This window comes from Mytilus trossulus, chromosome 8 (assembly GCF_036588685.1).
Source record: "Mytilus trossulus isolate FHL-02 chromosome 8, PNRI_Mtr1.1.1.hap1, whole genome shotgun sequence".
Lineage (NCBI taxonomy): Eukaryota > Metazoa > Mollusca > Bivalvia > Mytilida > Mytilidae > Mytilus > Mytilus trossulus.
This window is the reverse complement of record NC_086380.1, coordinates 63945532-63964444: the sequence shown is the minus strand read 5'-3', so window position 1 is coordinate 63964444 and position 18913 is coordinate 63945532. Positions and strand designations below refer to the sequence as shown.

The 18913-nt window shown below is 31.8% G+C and overlaps 1 protein-coding gene across 1 annotated transcript; it reads right to left on the bottom strand.

Moving 5' to 3' along the window:
• Positions 1–7571: 7571 nt before the first annotated feature.
• On the bottom strand, positions 7572–14356 carry LOC134727855 (ankyrin-1-like). Its single transcript, XM_063592250.1, has 8 exons — positions 14311–14356; positions 11133–12686; positions 10437–10886; positions 9945–10094; positions 9747–9896; positions 9328–9500; positions 8853–8997; positions 7572–8408 (listed from the first exon to the last, which is right to left on the bottom strand). The coding sequence occupies exons 1-8, from the start codon at positions 14354–14356 to the stop codon at positions 7999–8001; spliced, it is 3078 nt and encodes a 1025-aa protein (XP_063448320.1). The 3' UTR covers positions 7572–7998.
• Between the last annotated feature and the right edge of the window lie 4557 nt (positions 14357–18913).

Sequence of the window (18913 nt, the reverse complement as noted above, 5' to 3'; positions counted from 1 at the left end):
TGAACAAGAGTGCACACGCTGAAATGTCTCGCCTTCTTTGCTAATCATTGATTATATGTTGATAGACCTAAATATAAAGCTTTATTACAACTGTCCCACAAACTCCACATTAACCAAGAAAACGAAACATTGATCAACGAATCATGAAAATGAGGTCAAAGTCACATGAACCATGCCAGACAGACATGTACAGCTAACAATTCTTCAATTCAACAAATATAGTTGACTTATTGCTTATAGATTAAGAAAAACAAACTAACTAAAAAACAATAATTAACACTTAGCAATGGACCGTGAAAATGAGGTCAAGGTCAAATAAAACCTGCGTAACAGACATATAGATCATAAAATATTTCCATAAACTAAATACAGTTGACCTAATGCATAAAGTATTAGAAAAATAGACCAAAACTCAAAAACTTAACTTTGACCACTGAACCGTGAAAATGAGGTCAAGGTCAGATGACACCTGTCAGCTAGACATGTACACCTTACAATCATTCCATACACCAAATATAGTAGACCTATTGCATATAGTATAAGAAAAACAGATCAAAACACAAAAACTTAACTTTAACCATTGAACCATGAAAATGAGGTCAAGGGTAGATGACACCTGCCAGTTGGACATGTACACCTAACAGTTCTTCCATACACCGAATATACTAGACCTATTGCTTATAGTATCTGAGATATGGACTTGACCACCAAAACTTAACCTTGTTCACTGATCCATAAAATGAGGTCGAGGTCAAGTGAAAACTGTCGGACGGGCATGAGGACCTTGCAAGGTACGCAAATACCAATTATAGTTATCCAGTTACTTATAATAAGCGAGAATTTAACATTACAAAAAATCTTAACTTTTTTTCAAGTAGTTACTGAACCATGAAAATTAGGTCAAGGACATTGGACATGTTACTGACGGAAAGTTCGTAACATGAGGCATCTATATACAAAGTATGAAGCATCTAGGTCTTCTACCTTCTAAAATATAAAGCCTTTAAACAGTTAGCTAACGCCGCCGCCGCCGCCGGATCACTATCCCTATGTCGAGCTTTCTGCAACAAAAGTTGCAGGCTCGACAACAAATTACATCAAAGACGATGATTAAACAAACGTATTGATCGGATACAAACGTGATAAAATAAAAATAAACCAATCTTTCGGATATGAGTTTATTAAAAAAATATATCTGAATGAACAACTAAAACATTATTAATGATCTACAGTATAATACTTGCATGTCTAGGTATAAGAAATTAACTGGTTTAAGAAGTCTGACGTTTATTCTATGTGTTAGAAAAATTCCCCAAAAGTTATCATTTAATAAATAAGATATATTGTAGCATTCCAATTTTTCAAAGATCCAAAAAACAGGAATTTTCAATTCAGATATTTTGAAGGACCTACTCGAAATGGTTAAAAATCCATAAACAATTATTTTTACCTGTTTGCATTGATTGCTTATTTAAAAATATAGTCAACAAAAGTGAAGTACAGAGCTGATTTTTTTAAACTTTTTTTCTAGTGGAAAATATATATCTACAGTCGTATTTTTTTCTTATTTTCTTCTCCTAACGGTATGTGAGAGAATCGCTAATGGCGTGCATTTTGTGACAATTATCAATAAAAAAAGAAGAAAAAACACAACATAATAATCATTTCGTCAAGAAAAATGTGTTAGTTCATCTCCTGAATAATAATCAAACTTTTCTAAGATATCCCGCTATTGATATAATATACAAAACATATATTTGATAAGTCTAGATCTACAAATGATTTATAAGCACTAATTCATTTATTTACATTATTACCGTACTGCTATTATTTATGGCAAAAATAACATTCTATAAAATTTTGAATTCTTAAAATACACGTTACGACATTAAAATGTCTTTTTTTTATTTAGGTAGAAATGTGACAGTAAATGACTTAAGTATTTTTTTGTTGGTTTATTCTATACATACAGGAAATGATTATTTTCTATTTTTTTGGTTTTTGTATCACAAATGTAATACTTCAAGAAAACAGTTTTTACATAATTTGCATGTTTTGAAGTAAAGGATGCAATTTCATTTCATAAAATATCTACATTATAAGCACGCACACCTCAACAAAAATCAACATGAAAACACAATATTAAAATCAACTCGGTATCAGCAGTAGTTATATCAGTTAAATGATTGGTTATATATAGATATGGCATGCAAACTATAATAAAAGTGTATAAAGACTTACTACAAACGTTGCCAAACTTTAAGATTAAACCAGTCATGAACAATAAAGAAAACTATTTTGTTTTTACTTATTTTGTATTGGAGCAGACATTTGAGTTCACAGTTACGTTCTATATTTTTGCATCAAATTTATTTTATATGTTCAGCTGATTACTTTATTCCCCGAGCTCCAAAACATGATTTTCAAGTAAACATAGTCAATAAAGTGCACACAGTCATGTAAATCATATTGACTTACTTTTTATGTACATGTATCATATGTTTAAATGCATAAAATTCCCAAAAGGGTTCTATCAAGATATACAAGATTTTGTCAAATTACAATTTTGAAAGATTCCAAAAACAAGAATTTTTAATTGAGATATTTTGAAGTACCTACTCAAAATGGAACAAAATCCTTAAAGGTGTAATACCTCCATTGATTTCCCCCTATTAGTCGTTGATAAATTTGCACTTTTTAAAAAAAATTGCAGAACTTATCTTTGTTTCAAATAAAGAAATACTTGGCACATCAGTAAAGTTTTATCCTTTCCAGTACTATAGAAAAAAATTCACATAACATTGCATTGCATATAAGAGAAAAACCATTAGAATTTAACCAATAAAATTTCTCCCCTTATTTTATCTATGTACAAGGTTTAATCACCATGTAACCTCAAGATTACAAAATTTTCTATAGAAATCCAAAATAAAAAAATAATGGTGTTTTGAAATACCCAAGATAATATGTTTATGACACAGAAATGTTTTACTGCAATAAAATATAGGATTAATTACAAACAACTGTCAAATTCAAGGGAATATATTTTTCGACCTACTTTGATTGCTTATTTAAAAAAATAGCCAACAAAAGTTTCTATATTTAAGTACTTAGCTGAATTATTTTTACAATTTTCTAGTGAAAAAATATATATCTACAGTCTTTTTTTTCTTTTCTTTTCATTACAGTATACAAGAGAATGGCTCAATGAGTGCATGTTGTGACCATTATCAATAAAAAAAACATTGCAAGAGTTCCGCGGAACCCAGTGTCTCGCCTACTTTTGCTGTAACTCCCAGCCCTAACAAAAATGAGGAAAACAATGAATGAAAATATTCCTCTTGATGCTATTTTTTGATGGTTAGAAACTTCTGTCCAAGTTTGGTAAAAATTTCAGGATAGTTTATGAATCGAATAAACGTTTTGAAAACTTTAACTGCAGACTGTATGTAATCTTAACTGGAAGAAATACTATGTCCATTTACAAGTAAAATACAGATACACAGGTACCAAATATTATCAAAATATCCTTTCTAGATACTAGCTTTTGATCATAAACAAGCTTCTGTCCTAGTTTGGTACAAATTAAAAATAGTATAAGAAAGTTATTAAATTTAAAAAAAAATAACCACAGAGTGAATGTGTTGTTTCCTGGCAGAAAACCTAAGTCCATTTAAAAGTATAATATGAACAAATGAATTTATTTTCATACAACATTTACTTCTGGATACTATCTAATGATCATAAACAAGCTTCTGTCCAAGTTTGGTAGGAATCAAGTATAGTTTATATATAAGAAAGTTATAAAATTTCCAAAACTTTAACCACAGAGTGAGTATTGGTGAACGCCGCAGACGACGACGACGACACCGACGACGACGGAATGTAGGATCGCTTAGTCTCGCTTTTTCGACTAAAGTCGAAGGCTCGACAAAAAGAAGAAAAACACAATACTAAAACATTTCATCCAGAACATGTGTTAGGTCATCTCTTGAATCATAATCAAACTTTTATTTATATTTTATAGGGATGATTGCGCACAAGGAAAACAATTTTTAAGATATCACGCTATTGATATAATTTACAAAACATATATTTAACTAGTCTCGATCTACAAATTATTTCTATGCGCTGATTCATATATTTACATTATTACTGTAATGGTATTAGAAAAAAATCATCATGGCTAAAAGAACATTTTATGAAATTTTGAATTCTTAAAATACACGTTATTACATGTACATACAAGTGTTTTTTTTCTAATTTTGGCAGAAATGTGAAAGTAAATGACCTAAGTCATTTTCGGTTGAAGTATTCTATACATACAGGAAATGATATTTTTTTTCCTGTTTTTATAGTTTTTGTAACACAAATCTAATATTTCAAGCAAACAGTTTTTACATAATTTGCATGTTTTGCAGCAAAGGATACAGTTTCTCTACATATAAAATCTACATTTCAAATTGTACCCACATTAACAAAAATCAACATGAAAACAAAATATTAAAATCAATTCGGTATCAGCAGTAGTTAGATCAGTCAAATTATTGGTCATATAGTGATATGACATGCAAAAAATAATAAAAGTGATATACTAGTACTTGGAAAAGTATAAAAGACTATCTACAGATTATGCTCTATAAACTTAAAAATTAGACAAGTCATGAACAATAAAAATAATAAATTTTTACTTATTTTGTATGGGAGCTGACCTTTGAATTCACAGTGTATTTATTATGCATCAACTTCAATTGTGATGATCGGCTGATTACGTAAAGTCACCGAGCTCCTAAACATGACATTCAAGTTAACAACGTCAATAAAGTACACACATGTAAATCACATTGACCTACTTTTTATGTAAATGTATAAATTGTTTATAATATATCAACAAAAAATGTGGAGTAAATATTCATGAGCCATTCAAGCTCAACAAGTCATTAAACACAAAGAACATCTAAAAATAAAAATAAACTTTAGCAATTGACACTGCATGTCTTATCAATTTGTCAAGAAATTTATAACAATGAGTCACAATAAGCATATTTTTACAAATTTATGTAATGTTCTTCCTTCTAGATATTTGCAAAAACTAGGTCTATACCTAGGATAACATTTAAGACTTACGATTACAGGTGACAAAAACAAGGGGTCATCTCATAATACAAAAACAAAACAACAATACAGATACAAAATAATTAAAAGGTGTCTTCTGTAAAAAAAAAATATGTAAGCAAAACGTTAAAACTACATGCGTCCGAAGAGCTTTGCCAGTTCTACAATCAGGACCGCACACAGCCGAATATTTGAACACAAGGATTTATAAGGACAATTTCTCCTCACCTGCTACACTTTTGCATTTTTTATCCCTAACAATCAATTGAATAGATATGCGTATTAGCTTTGTTTTGAAATGATGAACATCTCAGAGAGATCACGGGCTGTTCCGGGGGTTGTAACATCCTATTTCTTGCCGATCAATGCTTTTGAATAGGGACATATCGTTGGACCCCTCCCCTTTATCTTGGGTTGAAATCCCCTTTTGAAAATGACTCTGCATCGTCAGTGCACTCTATATTAGAATTCCATTACAATGGTTCAAGTCTCGAAACAGGGGTTACAGCGGATGTTCACGGAGGTGATTATCTACACCGCGAAGAAAACCCCGTCAATTCAAATGATCCTCAAGGTCTCTATTATTCAATTTGCATAAAAGAAACACAACCTGGAACTTGTTTGTCATTTTATCTTTGTTGCTGTTGAAAAAAATAGATAGAAAGGTTTTAACTATTTGAGTACACCTATTCTAACATTTCAAGTCTGTCGAACAGTCTAAAATATATATCCGGAATAAAGAAGTATGTTGATTTTTTTTCTATTAAAATCAAAAATGTAGACAAATCAAAAGTGTTTGTCCTTTTCAGGAAAAATCCTCTTTAAATGCAATGAGAAGGACTCAATAAGTCAAATAATAATGATAATAGAAATCATCATAATAATTAATGTCCTTTGATTTTGTGAGACTGTTTACTCCATGGTTTTGATTGTTATTGTCTTCTGCAAATATTTTACAAAGCTATTTAAGACACATACTAATAATTCTTTAGAAAGAAACAATAATATCTTAATGTTATACAATATAGAATAGAAAAGAAAAGAATATATGTAATGTAAAATTTGGGCACAAGGAGGGCATATATCATACACACAATATTATTATAAACAATAACATATGCAATAAACAGACAATAGATATGTAACATGAGTAATGATAATAACAAAAATAATAAAATGAAACAATATACTACAAAAAATACACTCAACAAAATAGTAGTTCATACAAACTATCAGGAAATTACTCAATGAGAGATAACAGACATAAATATGTAAATATACATGAGAAAGCATTTTACATTATGTTTTAGAAATTGAAAGGCTCCAGAAAAAGCTGATTTGCCCACCTAGCGCTATGCAAACCTATCATGTCAACAATGGACAATATTCAACAAAGTGGATTAGAATAGACAAACAAAAACAATCTTGTTGATCTTGAGTTATTGGTATTTTTTCTGTTGTCAATTTCTATCATCTTTAGTGTTTGTCCCAAGAAAAATAGTCATCTTTCATTAACCCAAATTGTTCAAAATCAAAATCATCATTGTTGATTTAGCTTAAATTTCAATAAACAATTTTACATAAAGAAAATGAAAAAGAATACGTCTTTTACACTTTAAATATCTATACAAACAAAAAGAGGTTTACAGTATTAGTATTTAATTATTTTCTTTCATTACTATCTATTACTATACTCTATCATTCAGTAATGTGATATAATGTTTTCTGCGGTGTCGTGTATTACTTTTAAAGCAAAGACAATTGTTTTCGAAAAAAAAACGTATATTTTATATATGACACCAGTTACTGCCCTAAGTATATCAGAGAACATTGCCATTGACACTAGCTGTGTACACTTGATAATTATTTCAACAATTGGTAATTGTGATTGGCATACGTTTCCCATGTAAATAGTGAATGATGGCATACTGATGACTATTTCTACTTCTGTGTAACTAATTAGGCTTATCTGGAGCATTATCTTTGTTTAAGATTTTATAATAATCTCAGTTTTTTTTAGAATTGTCACTTAATAGCATAGCATATCTTTTTAAATTGTATACTAACTGTTACATTATATATGGCTCACTGAAGTCGACATTATCAAATATCAAACTGAAAAACAAAAAGATAATGGGAACACATCAGTCAGACATCAAACTGAACAACAAAAAGATAATGGGAACACATCAGTCAGACATCAAACTGAACAACAAAAAGATAATGGGAACACATCAGTCTGACATCAAACTGAACAACAAAAAGATAATGGGAACACATCAGTCTGACATCAAACTGAACAACAAAAAGATAATGGGAACACATCAGTCAGACATCAAACTGAACAACAAAAAGATAATGGGAACACATCAGTCAGACATCAAACTGAACAACAAAAAGATAATGGGAACACATCAGTCTGACATCAAACTGAACAACAAAAAGATAATGGGAACACATCAGTCAGACATCAAACTTAACCAAGAATTCAAAAGTAATGTAAAAATTACTAGCAGTACGGTTCGATAACTTAGTAACACGTTATCAAATTGTTTCTAGCATTAATTTAGGAAAGTACAAATAATTAAATGTTATATTTGGAGTTAATCAATTTTAAACACATAGAGAATATTTTATAATTTAGCGGATTTTCTAGTATATAATCCACGATTCATTAGAGCACATACCATTGTTCATCTAGTTGGGAATTTAAAATTAACAAAAAGATACAGGTGTAAGTCTAAAGGGTTGTTAATTAGTTAACCATTGACTCCTTAACATATCTTAGCTTCAAGTAGGAAATATACAGACAAAATTGCAATATGAGCATTTGTCAAAACACGAAATAACGAAAATAGCAATGTGGAATTAATCATTGTGACATCAATGTTGACTTGCACTTGTTCCTAAAAGTAATTCTTCTATTTTCAAATGACCATTCATATGTGCCACATAAAGAGGTTTCTGACCTTTGTCGTCGCATTTGTTGACATCAGCTGAATGATTCAACAGTTCTTTAACAACGTCAACATGTCCATTCTGACTTGCTATATACAGAGGTGATTCACCATTCTTGTAACACGTATTGACATCAGCTGAATGTTGTAATAGTTCTTTAACAACATCAACATCCCCATATTCACTTGCTATATACAGAGGTGATGCACCATTCTTTTCACACTTATTGACATCAGCTGAATGTTGTATCAGTTCTTTAACAACATCAACATGTCGATTCTGACTTGCTATACACAGAGGTGATGTACCATCATTGGCACACTTATTGACATCAGCTGAATGTTGTATCAGTTCTTTAACAACATCAACATGTCCATTCTGACTTGCTATAGACAGAGGTGATGTATCCTCATTGTTACACTTATTGACATCAGCTGAATGTTGTATCAGTTCTTTAACAACATCAATATGTCCATTATGACTTGCTCCATACAGAGGTGATATATCCTCATTGTCACACTTATTGACATCAGCTGAATGTTGTATCAGTTCTTTAACAACATCAACATGTCCATTCTGACTTGCTATAGACAGAGGTGATGTATCCTCATTGTTACACTTATTGACATCAGCTGAATGTTGTATCAGTTCTTTAACAACATCAATATGTCCATTATGACTTGCTCCATACAGAGGTGATATATCCTCATTGTCACACTTATTGACATCAGCTGAATGTTGTATCAGTTCTTTAACAACATCAACATGTCCATTCTGACTTGCTATACACAGAGGTGATGTACCATCATTGTTACACTTATTGACATCAGCTGAATGTTGTATCAGTTCTTTAACAACATCGCCATGTCCATTCTGACTTGCTATATACAGAGGTGATACACCATTATTGTTACATTTATTAACATCAGCTGAATGTTGTATCAGTTCTTTAACAACATCAACATGTCCATTATGACTTGCTCTAGACAGAGGTGATATATCCTCATTGTCACACTTATTGACATCAGCTGAATGTTGTAACAGTTCTTTAACAACATCAACATGTCCATTCTGACTTGCTCCATACAGAGGTGATGTACCATCATTATTGTTACATTTATTAACATCAGCTGAATGTTGTATCAGTTCTTTAACAACATCAACATGTCCATTCTGACTTGCTCTAGACAGAGGTGATGTACCATCATTGGCACACTTATTGACATCAGCTGAATGTTGTATCAGTTCTTTAACAACATCAACATGTCCATTCTGACTTGCTATATACAGAGGTGATGTACCATCATTGTCACACGTATTGACATCAGCTGAATGTTGTATCAGTTCTTTAACAACATCGACATGTCCATTATGACTTGCTCTATACAGAGGTGATGTATCCTCATTGTCACACGTATTGACATCAGCTGAATGTTGTATCAGTTCTTTAACAACATCAACATGTCCATTCTGACTTGCTCTAGCCAGAGGTGATGTACCATCATTGGCACACTTATTGACATCAGCTGAATGTTGTATCAGTTCTTTAACAACAGCAACATGTCCATTCTGACTTGCTACAGACAGAGGTGATACATCCTCATTGAAACACTTATTGACATCAGCTGAATGTTGTATCAGTTCTTTAACAACATCAACATGTCCATTCTGACTTGCTATAGCCAGAGGTGATACATCCTCATTGGTACACTTATTGACATCAGCTGAATGTTGTATCAGTTCTTTAACAACATCAACATGTCCATTCTGACTTGCTCTATACAGAGGTGATATATCCTCATTGTAACACTTATTGACATCAGCTGAATGTTGTATCAGTTCTTTAACAACATCAACATGTCCATTCTGACTTGCTCTATACAGAGGTGATATATCCTCATTGTCACACTTATTGACAAAAGCTGAATGTTGTATCAGTTCTTTAACAACATCCACATGTCCATTATGACTTGCTCTAGACAGAGGTGATGTATCCTCATTGTCACACTTATTGACATCAGCTGAATGTTGTATCAGTTCTTTAACAACATCAACATGTCCATTATGACTTGCTATATACAGAGGTGATACACCATTATTGGCACACTTATTGACATCAGCTGAATGTTGTATCAGTTCTTTAACAACATCAACATGTCCATTATGACTTGCTATAGACAGAGGTGATACATCCTCATTGGTACACTTATTGACATCAGCTGAATGTTGTATCAGTTCTTTAACAACATTAACATGTCCATCATGACTTGCTATACACAGAGGTGATGTACCATCATTGGCACACTTATTGACATCAGCTGAATGTTGTATCAGTTCTTTAACAACATCAACATGTCCATTACCACTTGCTCCATACAGAGGTGATGTACCATCATTGTCACACTTATTGACATCAGCTGAATGTTGTATCAGTTCTTTAACAACGTCAACATGTCCATTCTGACTTGCTCTAGACAGAGGTGATACATCATTATTGTCACATTTATTGACATCAGCTGAATGTTGTATCAGTTCTTTAACAACACTAACATGTCCATTATGACTTGCTATATACAGAGGTGATGCATCCTTATTGTCACACTTATTGACATCAGCTGAATGTTGTATCAGTTCTTTAACAACATTAACATGTCCATTATGACTTGCTCTAGACAGAGGTGATGTACTATCATTGGCACACTTGTTGACATCAGCTGAATGTTGTAACAGTTCTTTAACAACGTCAATATGTCCACTCTGACTTGCTCTAGACAGAGGTGATGTACCATCATTGTCACACTTATTGACATCAGCTGAATGTTGTATTAGTTCTTTAACAACATCAACATGTCCATTCTGACTTGCTGTAGACAGAGGTGATATATCCTCATTGTCACACTTATTGACATCAGCTGAATGTTGTATCAGTTCTTTAACAACATCAATATGTCCAATCTGACTTGCTCTATACAGAGGTGATATATCCTCATTGTCACACTTATTGACATCAGCTGAATGTTGTATCAGTTCTTTAACAACATCAACATGTCCATTATGACTTGCTATAGACAGAGGTGATGTATCCTCATTGTCACACTTATTGACATCAGCTGAATGTTGTAACAGTTCTTTAACAACGTCAATATGTCCACTCTGACTTGCTTTATACAGAGGTGATACATCATTATTGTCACACTTATTGACATCAGCTGAATGTTGTATCAGTTCTTTAACAACATCAACATGTCCTTCCTGACTTGCCCATAATAAAGGAAACGAACCATCCTCTCTACTGTAGTTAATGTCACTATTCATACTTATCAACCATTTGACAAGATCAACAGTACCCATATAACAAGTTCCAGCAAGTGCTATATCTTTACTGTAAATATCTTTAGTACAATGAAGATCATGTTGCTTTGATTGATCAAGTTGATTTAATTGTGTAACAAATGTTTCTGTAAATAAAGTAGATTTCATGTTTCTGTTATGACATACACTATCCACATAACCGTTCTTCCAGTCTCTCAGCAATCTTTCTATATATTTATCTACATATTTATCAGGTATTTGTATCACAAACTCTATTTCTGTGCTCATGCTTTCTGTTATCTTCCAAATGAATCTCTCAGCAATGAAATCAGTATGAGCATGATAAAAAAAGAGCTGTAACATCTTCTCACCGAAGTACTTAGCCAGGAAATCAAACAACTTATCATGGATTATTTTGTATGTACTATCCTCCTTGACTACATAGCTACCTTCAAGTATTTCGAGGGATTTCTTTAAACTTTTAATAGGTGTTTCGTTAGATAGTTCACATACTTCTAAAACTACCTCGATCTGCTTGTCTTTTGTGGACATGTTTTCTTCTGTTAATGTGTTGTTAAACATCACACAAAGGACTAAGCTACAGTACTGCATCTTACCAGCATCACTCTCGCTATACATTTGTTCAAGTTGATCTTTAAAAAAATCAAAAGGGTTGCTAAAAAAAGAGCTAATGGTTATATTTTTTTGGAGGTTCTGTTTCTGATATAAGCTACACAAAAGTGGAAAAAAATCATATTTTTCTGAAAGTTCCTTTACTTCATCAGTATTGTCCTTAAAGTACACTGCAGCTAAAGTCATTTTTTCAGTGGAACTAAGTTTGAATTCTTGTGAACTTAAATCGACTTTGCAGATTTTGAACATAGAGAGATATCTAAAACGTTCATCGTTGTAAACTTCTAATCTACACGTTGATATTATTTTACAACATTGGTCTGTGAGAATAGATGTAATGGAATCAAGATTGTGTTTCCAGTCAGTATAAATCTGTTGATTAAGAGTATATCTGCCACAAACATCATCAAAGAAAAACAATGTTTTCCTGCCATGTTTAAACCATTTACCAATATCTTCAGGTTTATTACATGGAATTACAGTATAGCCATGTTTCATCATTATGAGGGCAATGTGTTTAGAAAGAAAACTTTTTCCGGTGCCTGAGTTTCCGACCAGGGTAACTGAACTTTGTGTCAAAACCTTTTGCATTACATGCTTCTCTACTTCAGTACTAACAAACAGTTGATCATCCTCCTTCCACTGTTCCAAACGTCTTTCGAACTGCTCTGCAAAATATAAAATAAAAAATGAAAAACAGCCAATCTACTTTGATACGGAATTTAAGTTTAACTATCAAGGTTTGATGACACCAACAATTTCATGCCATTTTCTTTTATTTATCACAGAGATCAATGTTAATAATCTTTTATTGAAGTGGCTATATGAAATATTTGAAACTTGAGATAACCTGGATACTAATGTTTGTAAATAAGAAAAGGGGAGAAACTCAGTAAAGACTCATCTCAATTTCATTTAATTGACAAATTCAACTAAATTTACCGGTTTTTTAATTATTTGTTTTCGTTAATTCTCTCAAATAAATCAAAATAGCAGCAATACCTGTCCTTTCCTCTATTTGAATATATCAGTTTTACTCCAGAAACTCCACATATATGATTATGTATGACGTATTTATATTAAAGGTATTGGATGTTGAAAGTGTATTGATTGTTACTTCAGTCTTAAATGTATGATCCTTTTAATAAGTTGTTATATAGTCTGACTGAACTAGCTGTCAGAAGCTGCGAGTAGTTTCAGACCTGTACGTTGTGTCATAGGGAGATATATATATACCCTGCTACGTCTATTCTGTGTTTTTGCTAGATTGTTTTTCCTGGTACAAATCAGTCTGATATGTAAAACACTCTTTTTAACAGATTTATAGTTGGTTCTTATATCTGCGATGTAATTATTGTTCTTCCTTATTGTAAAGTACATGTGACCTTTTCTGTTTTGTAATAATTTCTACCAGGAACAATACATTTGCGATCTTTGTTTATGATTTTAATCCTTTAATTTATAAGTGTTAAGTTTCTCATTCCAACGCAAATTTTTTACGTTTTTTTGTTCCTTCAAGTTGGTGACGCAGATCTCAAAAAGCATCCAACATTATTTAAATACTACTCCATGGTCAAAATGCAAGTTGTATAAAAGAAGCCAATGAACACAAACTAAAAAAACGGACATCACTTACAAAATGAATCTGGATAATAAACATATCCTAAATACTGATGCCGACAAAGCAATACATTTTTCACGGTTGTTTTAGCATTTCGTAAAGCTTAAAATTGTGTGCTGAAGAAAAATTCACATACCTTTTTGACACCAGATATCTTGTGATATCATATTCTGTCTTTATATATCATACTTGTCTTTTAATTTATTCAATTTGATTGAAGTTTAATGCCACTTTCAGCACTATTGACTGTTTTGTTGAGGTAAGGTTTTATTGGTGGAGGAGGCTGGAGTGTCGAGAGAAAACCTCAGGCCTCTGATAGGAAAACTGACTATCCTAATGAATTAAGAAACAACTGCACCTCCCTCGAACAAGTTACGAATCAACAGCATCCGTGTTGACAGACTAGTGCTCCGTGTTAAATGGAACTGCAAAACATGGGCTCTTCATTTGCTTTTGTTGTTTGGTTGCTTAAAAATAGTTTGTACTTTCTTTTTAAATTTTGAGTTAAAATCAGTTGACAGATGGACACAGAAAATGAAAACTATCGAACTCATATTTCCTTGATACGAACCCTTATCAAGCAAAACATAGGAATTTTCTAGGTATATGCACTAAACAAGCCTTGTATTATGATCAAGTAATGTTCCAATGTCTTACATCAATTAACTTACCTTGTATATGTTTGGGAATAACTTCATTATATTCACCATGATTCATCGTAATATCTAAAAATAATAATCACACGTTATGTACATGTTACTTGTAGATGTATATCTAAAAAAGAAAAGCCATTATTTTATGACATTCAAATTCAAATTTCCAATACAGTATTTCTGTTGAATTCCTATTTACCGCTATCCTACTCAAATATGATCATTTTTGTGATACTTTTTGCATATCACGCTACTTGAGTAGTATATGATTTTCACAGTTGAGTTGAGTTGAACTGAATGAATGACTCCATTAACCTACGTCATTGATGATACTATGAAAAGAAGAGATAAACAGATTATCAATGGTCTTTCAAATTTAATGATGTCTCGGCTGATGCGAGCAAGCTACCAACAGACCACAACTTTGATTTAGTTATGTTTGGAGAACTTTCACTTACAATGTTTTATACTTTATTAGTCTGATTAAAAAAACCCACCTTAAAATTGAAATCAGAAAGCATTAAATAGGGAAATTTCCTCAATTCTTAATGGCAAACTCCAATATTTTTTTTATAAATAGAGTGCAAAAGCAATATAGCCTATAATTTAGTAGTTTCCAATGCATTTGTAGTTGTCGTCTGTAAATTTGATCACCATTTATTGTGGGGTATTACATGGAGGCGACTCCAGTTATTAAAGGTATCAGGATTTTGATTTGTTACACCAGACGCGCATTTCGTCTATTTAAGGCTCATCAATGGCGTTCAGATGAAAATAGTTAGAAAGTCAAAACAAGTACAAAGTAGAAGAGCATTGAGGACCAACAAGTCCAAACAAATAGCCAAATACGGCTAAGGTAATCTAAGCATATAGGAAAATCCTTAGTTATTAGAATAAGTCATACTCTTGAAAAAAGTCAAATCTTTTCAAATTGATTAAGACGAAACAATTTAGGGCAACACACTAATACTAGAGACTCATGAATCGTATTGTTGGTTTTTGTGGTAAACATTATCTCACATTTGGTCGTCATGTCGAATCCTTTCATGGCTGAATTATAACCAGTAGTTCACCAAAAAATAAAAACATTCAGTTTATTCAACAAAAGTGAGTTCTTTATAAAAGGTAACATCAGTCTACAAAATTATATAAAAGACACTACATCTTTTATAAGTATCATTGAGAAAGTAAAAACCTATGGCAAATAGCCACTTGTTTTTTTTTATATAAAACAAATATTTGACACTATGTTAATTGACGTTGAATGAGCCAATTAATAGTACCAGACACAAGTTGTTTCCTTTTTCCTGATACCTTTTTTCGATATTCAAATTTTGAAACTAAATTTTTTTTTCCTCAAAATTTCTTTTTCACAAATTTTTTTTTTCTCAAAATTTTTTTTCGTTTCCTTATTTGTTTTCTTTTTCCTTTTTCGATTTTCATTTCCTTATTCGGTTTCTATTTCCTTTTTCGATTTTCATTTCCTTATTCGGTTTCTATTTCCTTATTCGGTTTGTATTTCCTTACTCAGTTTCTTTTTCCTTATTCAGTTTCAATTTCCTTATTCGATTTCCATTTCCTTATTCGGTAACATTTTCCTTATTCGGTAACATTTTCCTTATCCGGTTTCTTTTTCCTTCTTCGCTTTCTATTTCCTTATTCAATTTTCATTTCCTTATTCAATTTTCATTTCCTTATTCAATTTTCATTTCCTTATTCAATTTTCATTTCCTTATTCAATTTTCATTTCCTTATTCAATTTTCATTTCCTTATTCGGTTTCTCTTTCCTTATTCGGTTTCTATTTCCTAATTCAAATTTCATTTACTTTTTCGGTTTCTATTTCCTTATCCGATTTTCATTTCCTTATTTGGTTTCCTTTATCCTTTTTCGATATTGAAATTTTGAAAAGTCCAAACGGATTTTTTTCCCCTCAAAAATTTGTTTTCTCAAAAATTTTTCCCTCAAATTTTTTTTTTCTCAAAATTTTTTTCCTCAAAATTGTTTTTCTCAAAAATGTTTCCCCCAAATGTTTTTTTTCTCAAATTTTTTTTCCTCAAAATTTTTTTTCTCAAAATTTTGTTAAATTTTTTCTTTTTTTTCACAAATTTTTTTTCGTTTCCTTATTCGTTTTCTTTTTTCTTTTTCGATTTTTATTTCCTTATTTGGTTTGATTTCCTTATTCGGTTTCTATTTCCTTATTCAGTTTCTATTTCCTTATTCGGTTTCTATTTCCTTATTCGATTTTCACTTCCTTCTCCGTAACATTTTCCTTGTCCAGTTTCTATTTCCCTATTCAGTTTCTATTTTCTTATTTAATTTTCATTTCCTGATTCCGTTTCTATTTCCTTATTCGGTTTCTTTTTCCTTATTCACTTAATACATTGGTTGGTTCAAAACAATAACACTTGCAAACTAACAAAAAACAGGGGCAAACATTATTCGAGGAACAGTCAACCTCATAAATCGAAATGAAATTGACCACGCTATGTTAAAAAAAGAAAAAGACAAACAGAAACATAATAATACATAAGAAACAACATCGAAAACCACATACATGGCAATACAAACCCCACCAAAATCTTAAGATAATATCCGGTGCTCCGGAAGGGTGAGCAGATGCTGCTCCACATTTGGCTACCGTCGTGTTGCTCATGTCATTCCAACTCGGTAAATAGTCTTATTCGGTAGGTCACATTCTTGAAATTGTAGTTACGACGTAAGAAACATATTCGATATCATCTGTGGAACGGTTATTCCATAATGGTCAACCAACTCGTGATGGCGTCCGTGAAAAATTACGAAGGGACAACTTCAACTTCACCATTTGAAACTCTTGGTTTAATAACGTCCTTATGAGCAGCATCCCTCTATCAAGGAAATCATGATAGGAAATACAAGCGCGGGAATATCTAATCAATTGGGAAATGCATACTCCGTATGCCGGCGTTACTGGAATATTGCTACATAGAAATGGAAAATTCACAATTGGAAAGCTCAAATCATCAAGTACTCAAGTACCTTTAATTTGCAGGTGTATTTTTCTTGAAAAGTTTCCAATTTTCACACAATATTGTCCAGTGTCATTTGATTTAACGTTCTTTATAATTAGGGTGTGTTGTGTGCCTTTATTAAACTGTTCACAATTTTCGTCTAGTTTTACAGCATTGTCACCTTTCAGCCATTCCACAAGGACTTGTATGGCTTACTTTACAGGATAATATTGCATCTTCTCCTTCTATGTACTCAACACTGGAAAGGTCTTCTAAAAAACCATCTGCTTATATATATTATCATAAATGTATGTAACAGCGTATTTGATTTTAACGAAAGCAGTCATCTTATACGTTCAGGTCTTTCATTTGTAATTTTATAGAGTATTTTTTTTCAAGTTAAAAATTGTTAATTCTTTCAAATGTTCTATAGTTAAGTATGGGGTCCGTTATCACTGAACTAAAACAATGTTTAGTCTAGGAGCCAGCTGACACACTCATTTGTTGTGTGATTTTCGCGATGTCTTAAAATCGAATAGATGCCGTCCGGTCGGGTTGTTATCTGTTTGATTAAATTTATCAAAGGTACCAGGATTATAATTTAATACGCCAGACGCGCGTTTCGTCTGCATAGAAAATTTTAGATTTTTGACGTACGTAATACGTAACATACCTTAACATTTCAAAAAAAATTCATTGTTAACTCCAGTTGACCATTTAACTTGAAAATTAAAGAAAAATAATATATTTTGACGTACGTAATACACCTTAACTTGGTCGTTGTAAAATTGTGTTGTCTCCCTTTTTCCATTAAGTTCAAATCTGTTTAAAATAGCGTATTTCACGAGCGAGAGTTTACACTTGTCTTATATCTGAACATTATTAACGAAAAAGCAAACATTGCTATCAGGGGACACAGGTATATTTTGGATGATATACAGTTAACAATGATTCCTGTTTTCATAAAAAAGAGTTTCTTTAATTTGAGAATATGGCGTTCCAGAGAGGATACGGGAAAATGAGTTTTTGAACATATTTATTCTTAAAAGGATAAAGTTGATCAAAGATTAAGGACCTTGTACAAGTTCAGTAATTTAAGTAAATATATATACATGTAGGTTGTAGTGTCTTTATAATATTAGGCATATTAAAATACCTGGATTATTTGATCGTTTTGATTGCCATTAACATGAGTAAGGGCTTTTGTTAATATTTGTAAGAATAAAACATATTTTTTTGTCTTATTGATAACTCGACTTTTATTTACTTTTCAATGAATGATCTGTGTCGTGTGTGCCACAATCTATCAAAAAAACTTTTACCTGGAAAATTCATTATGGCAAGTCAAAAAAACATATCGCAGTGTGATAAATTTACCATGTTTAGAATCCCTTGAAGGATGCAGATTCATGAGTGTCAACAGGGGTGTTACAAACAGACGGACCTACGAACCGACAGCGCGATTGAAGATAGCATTGTGTTACTATTACCATTCGAAGCATCCCTGATGAAAGGTAATTACTCTGGAAAAAGAAAGCTGTCGCGGGAAAAGAAAAGGTCGGGGTTTCGACATAAAAAATACCAAGCTACATGTATGTTATCCAAGGCGAGATACGGTATCAAATGATA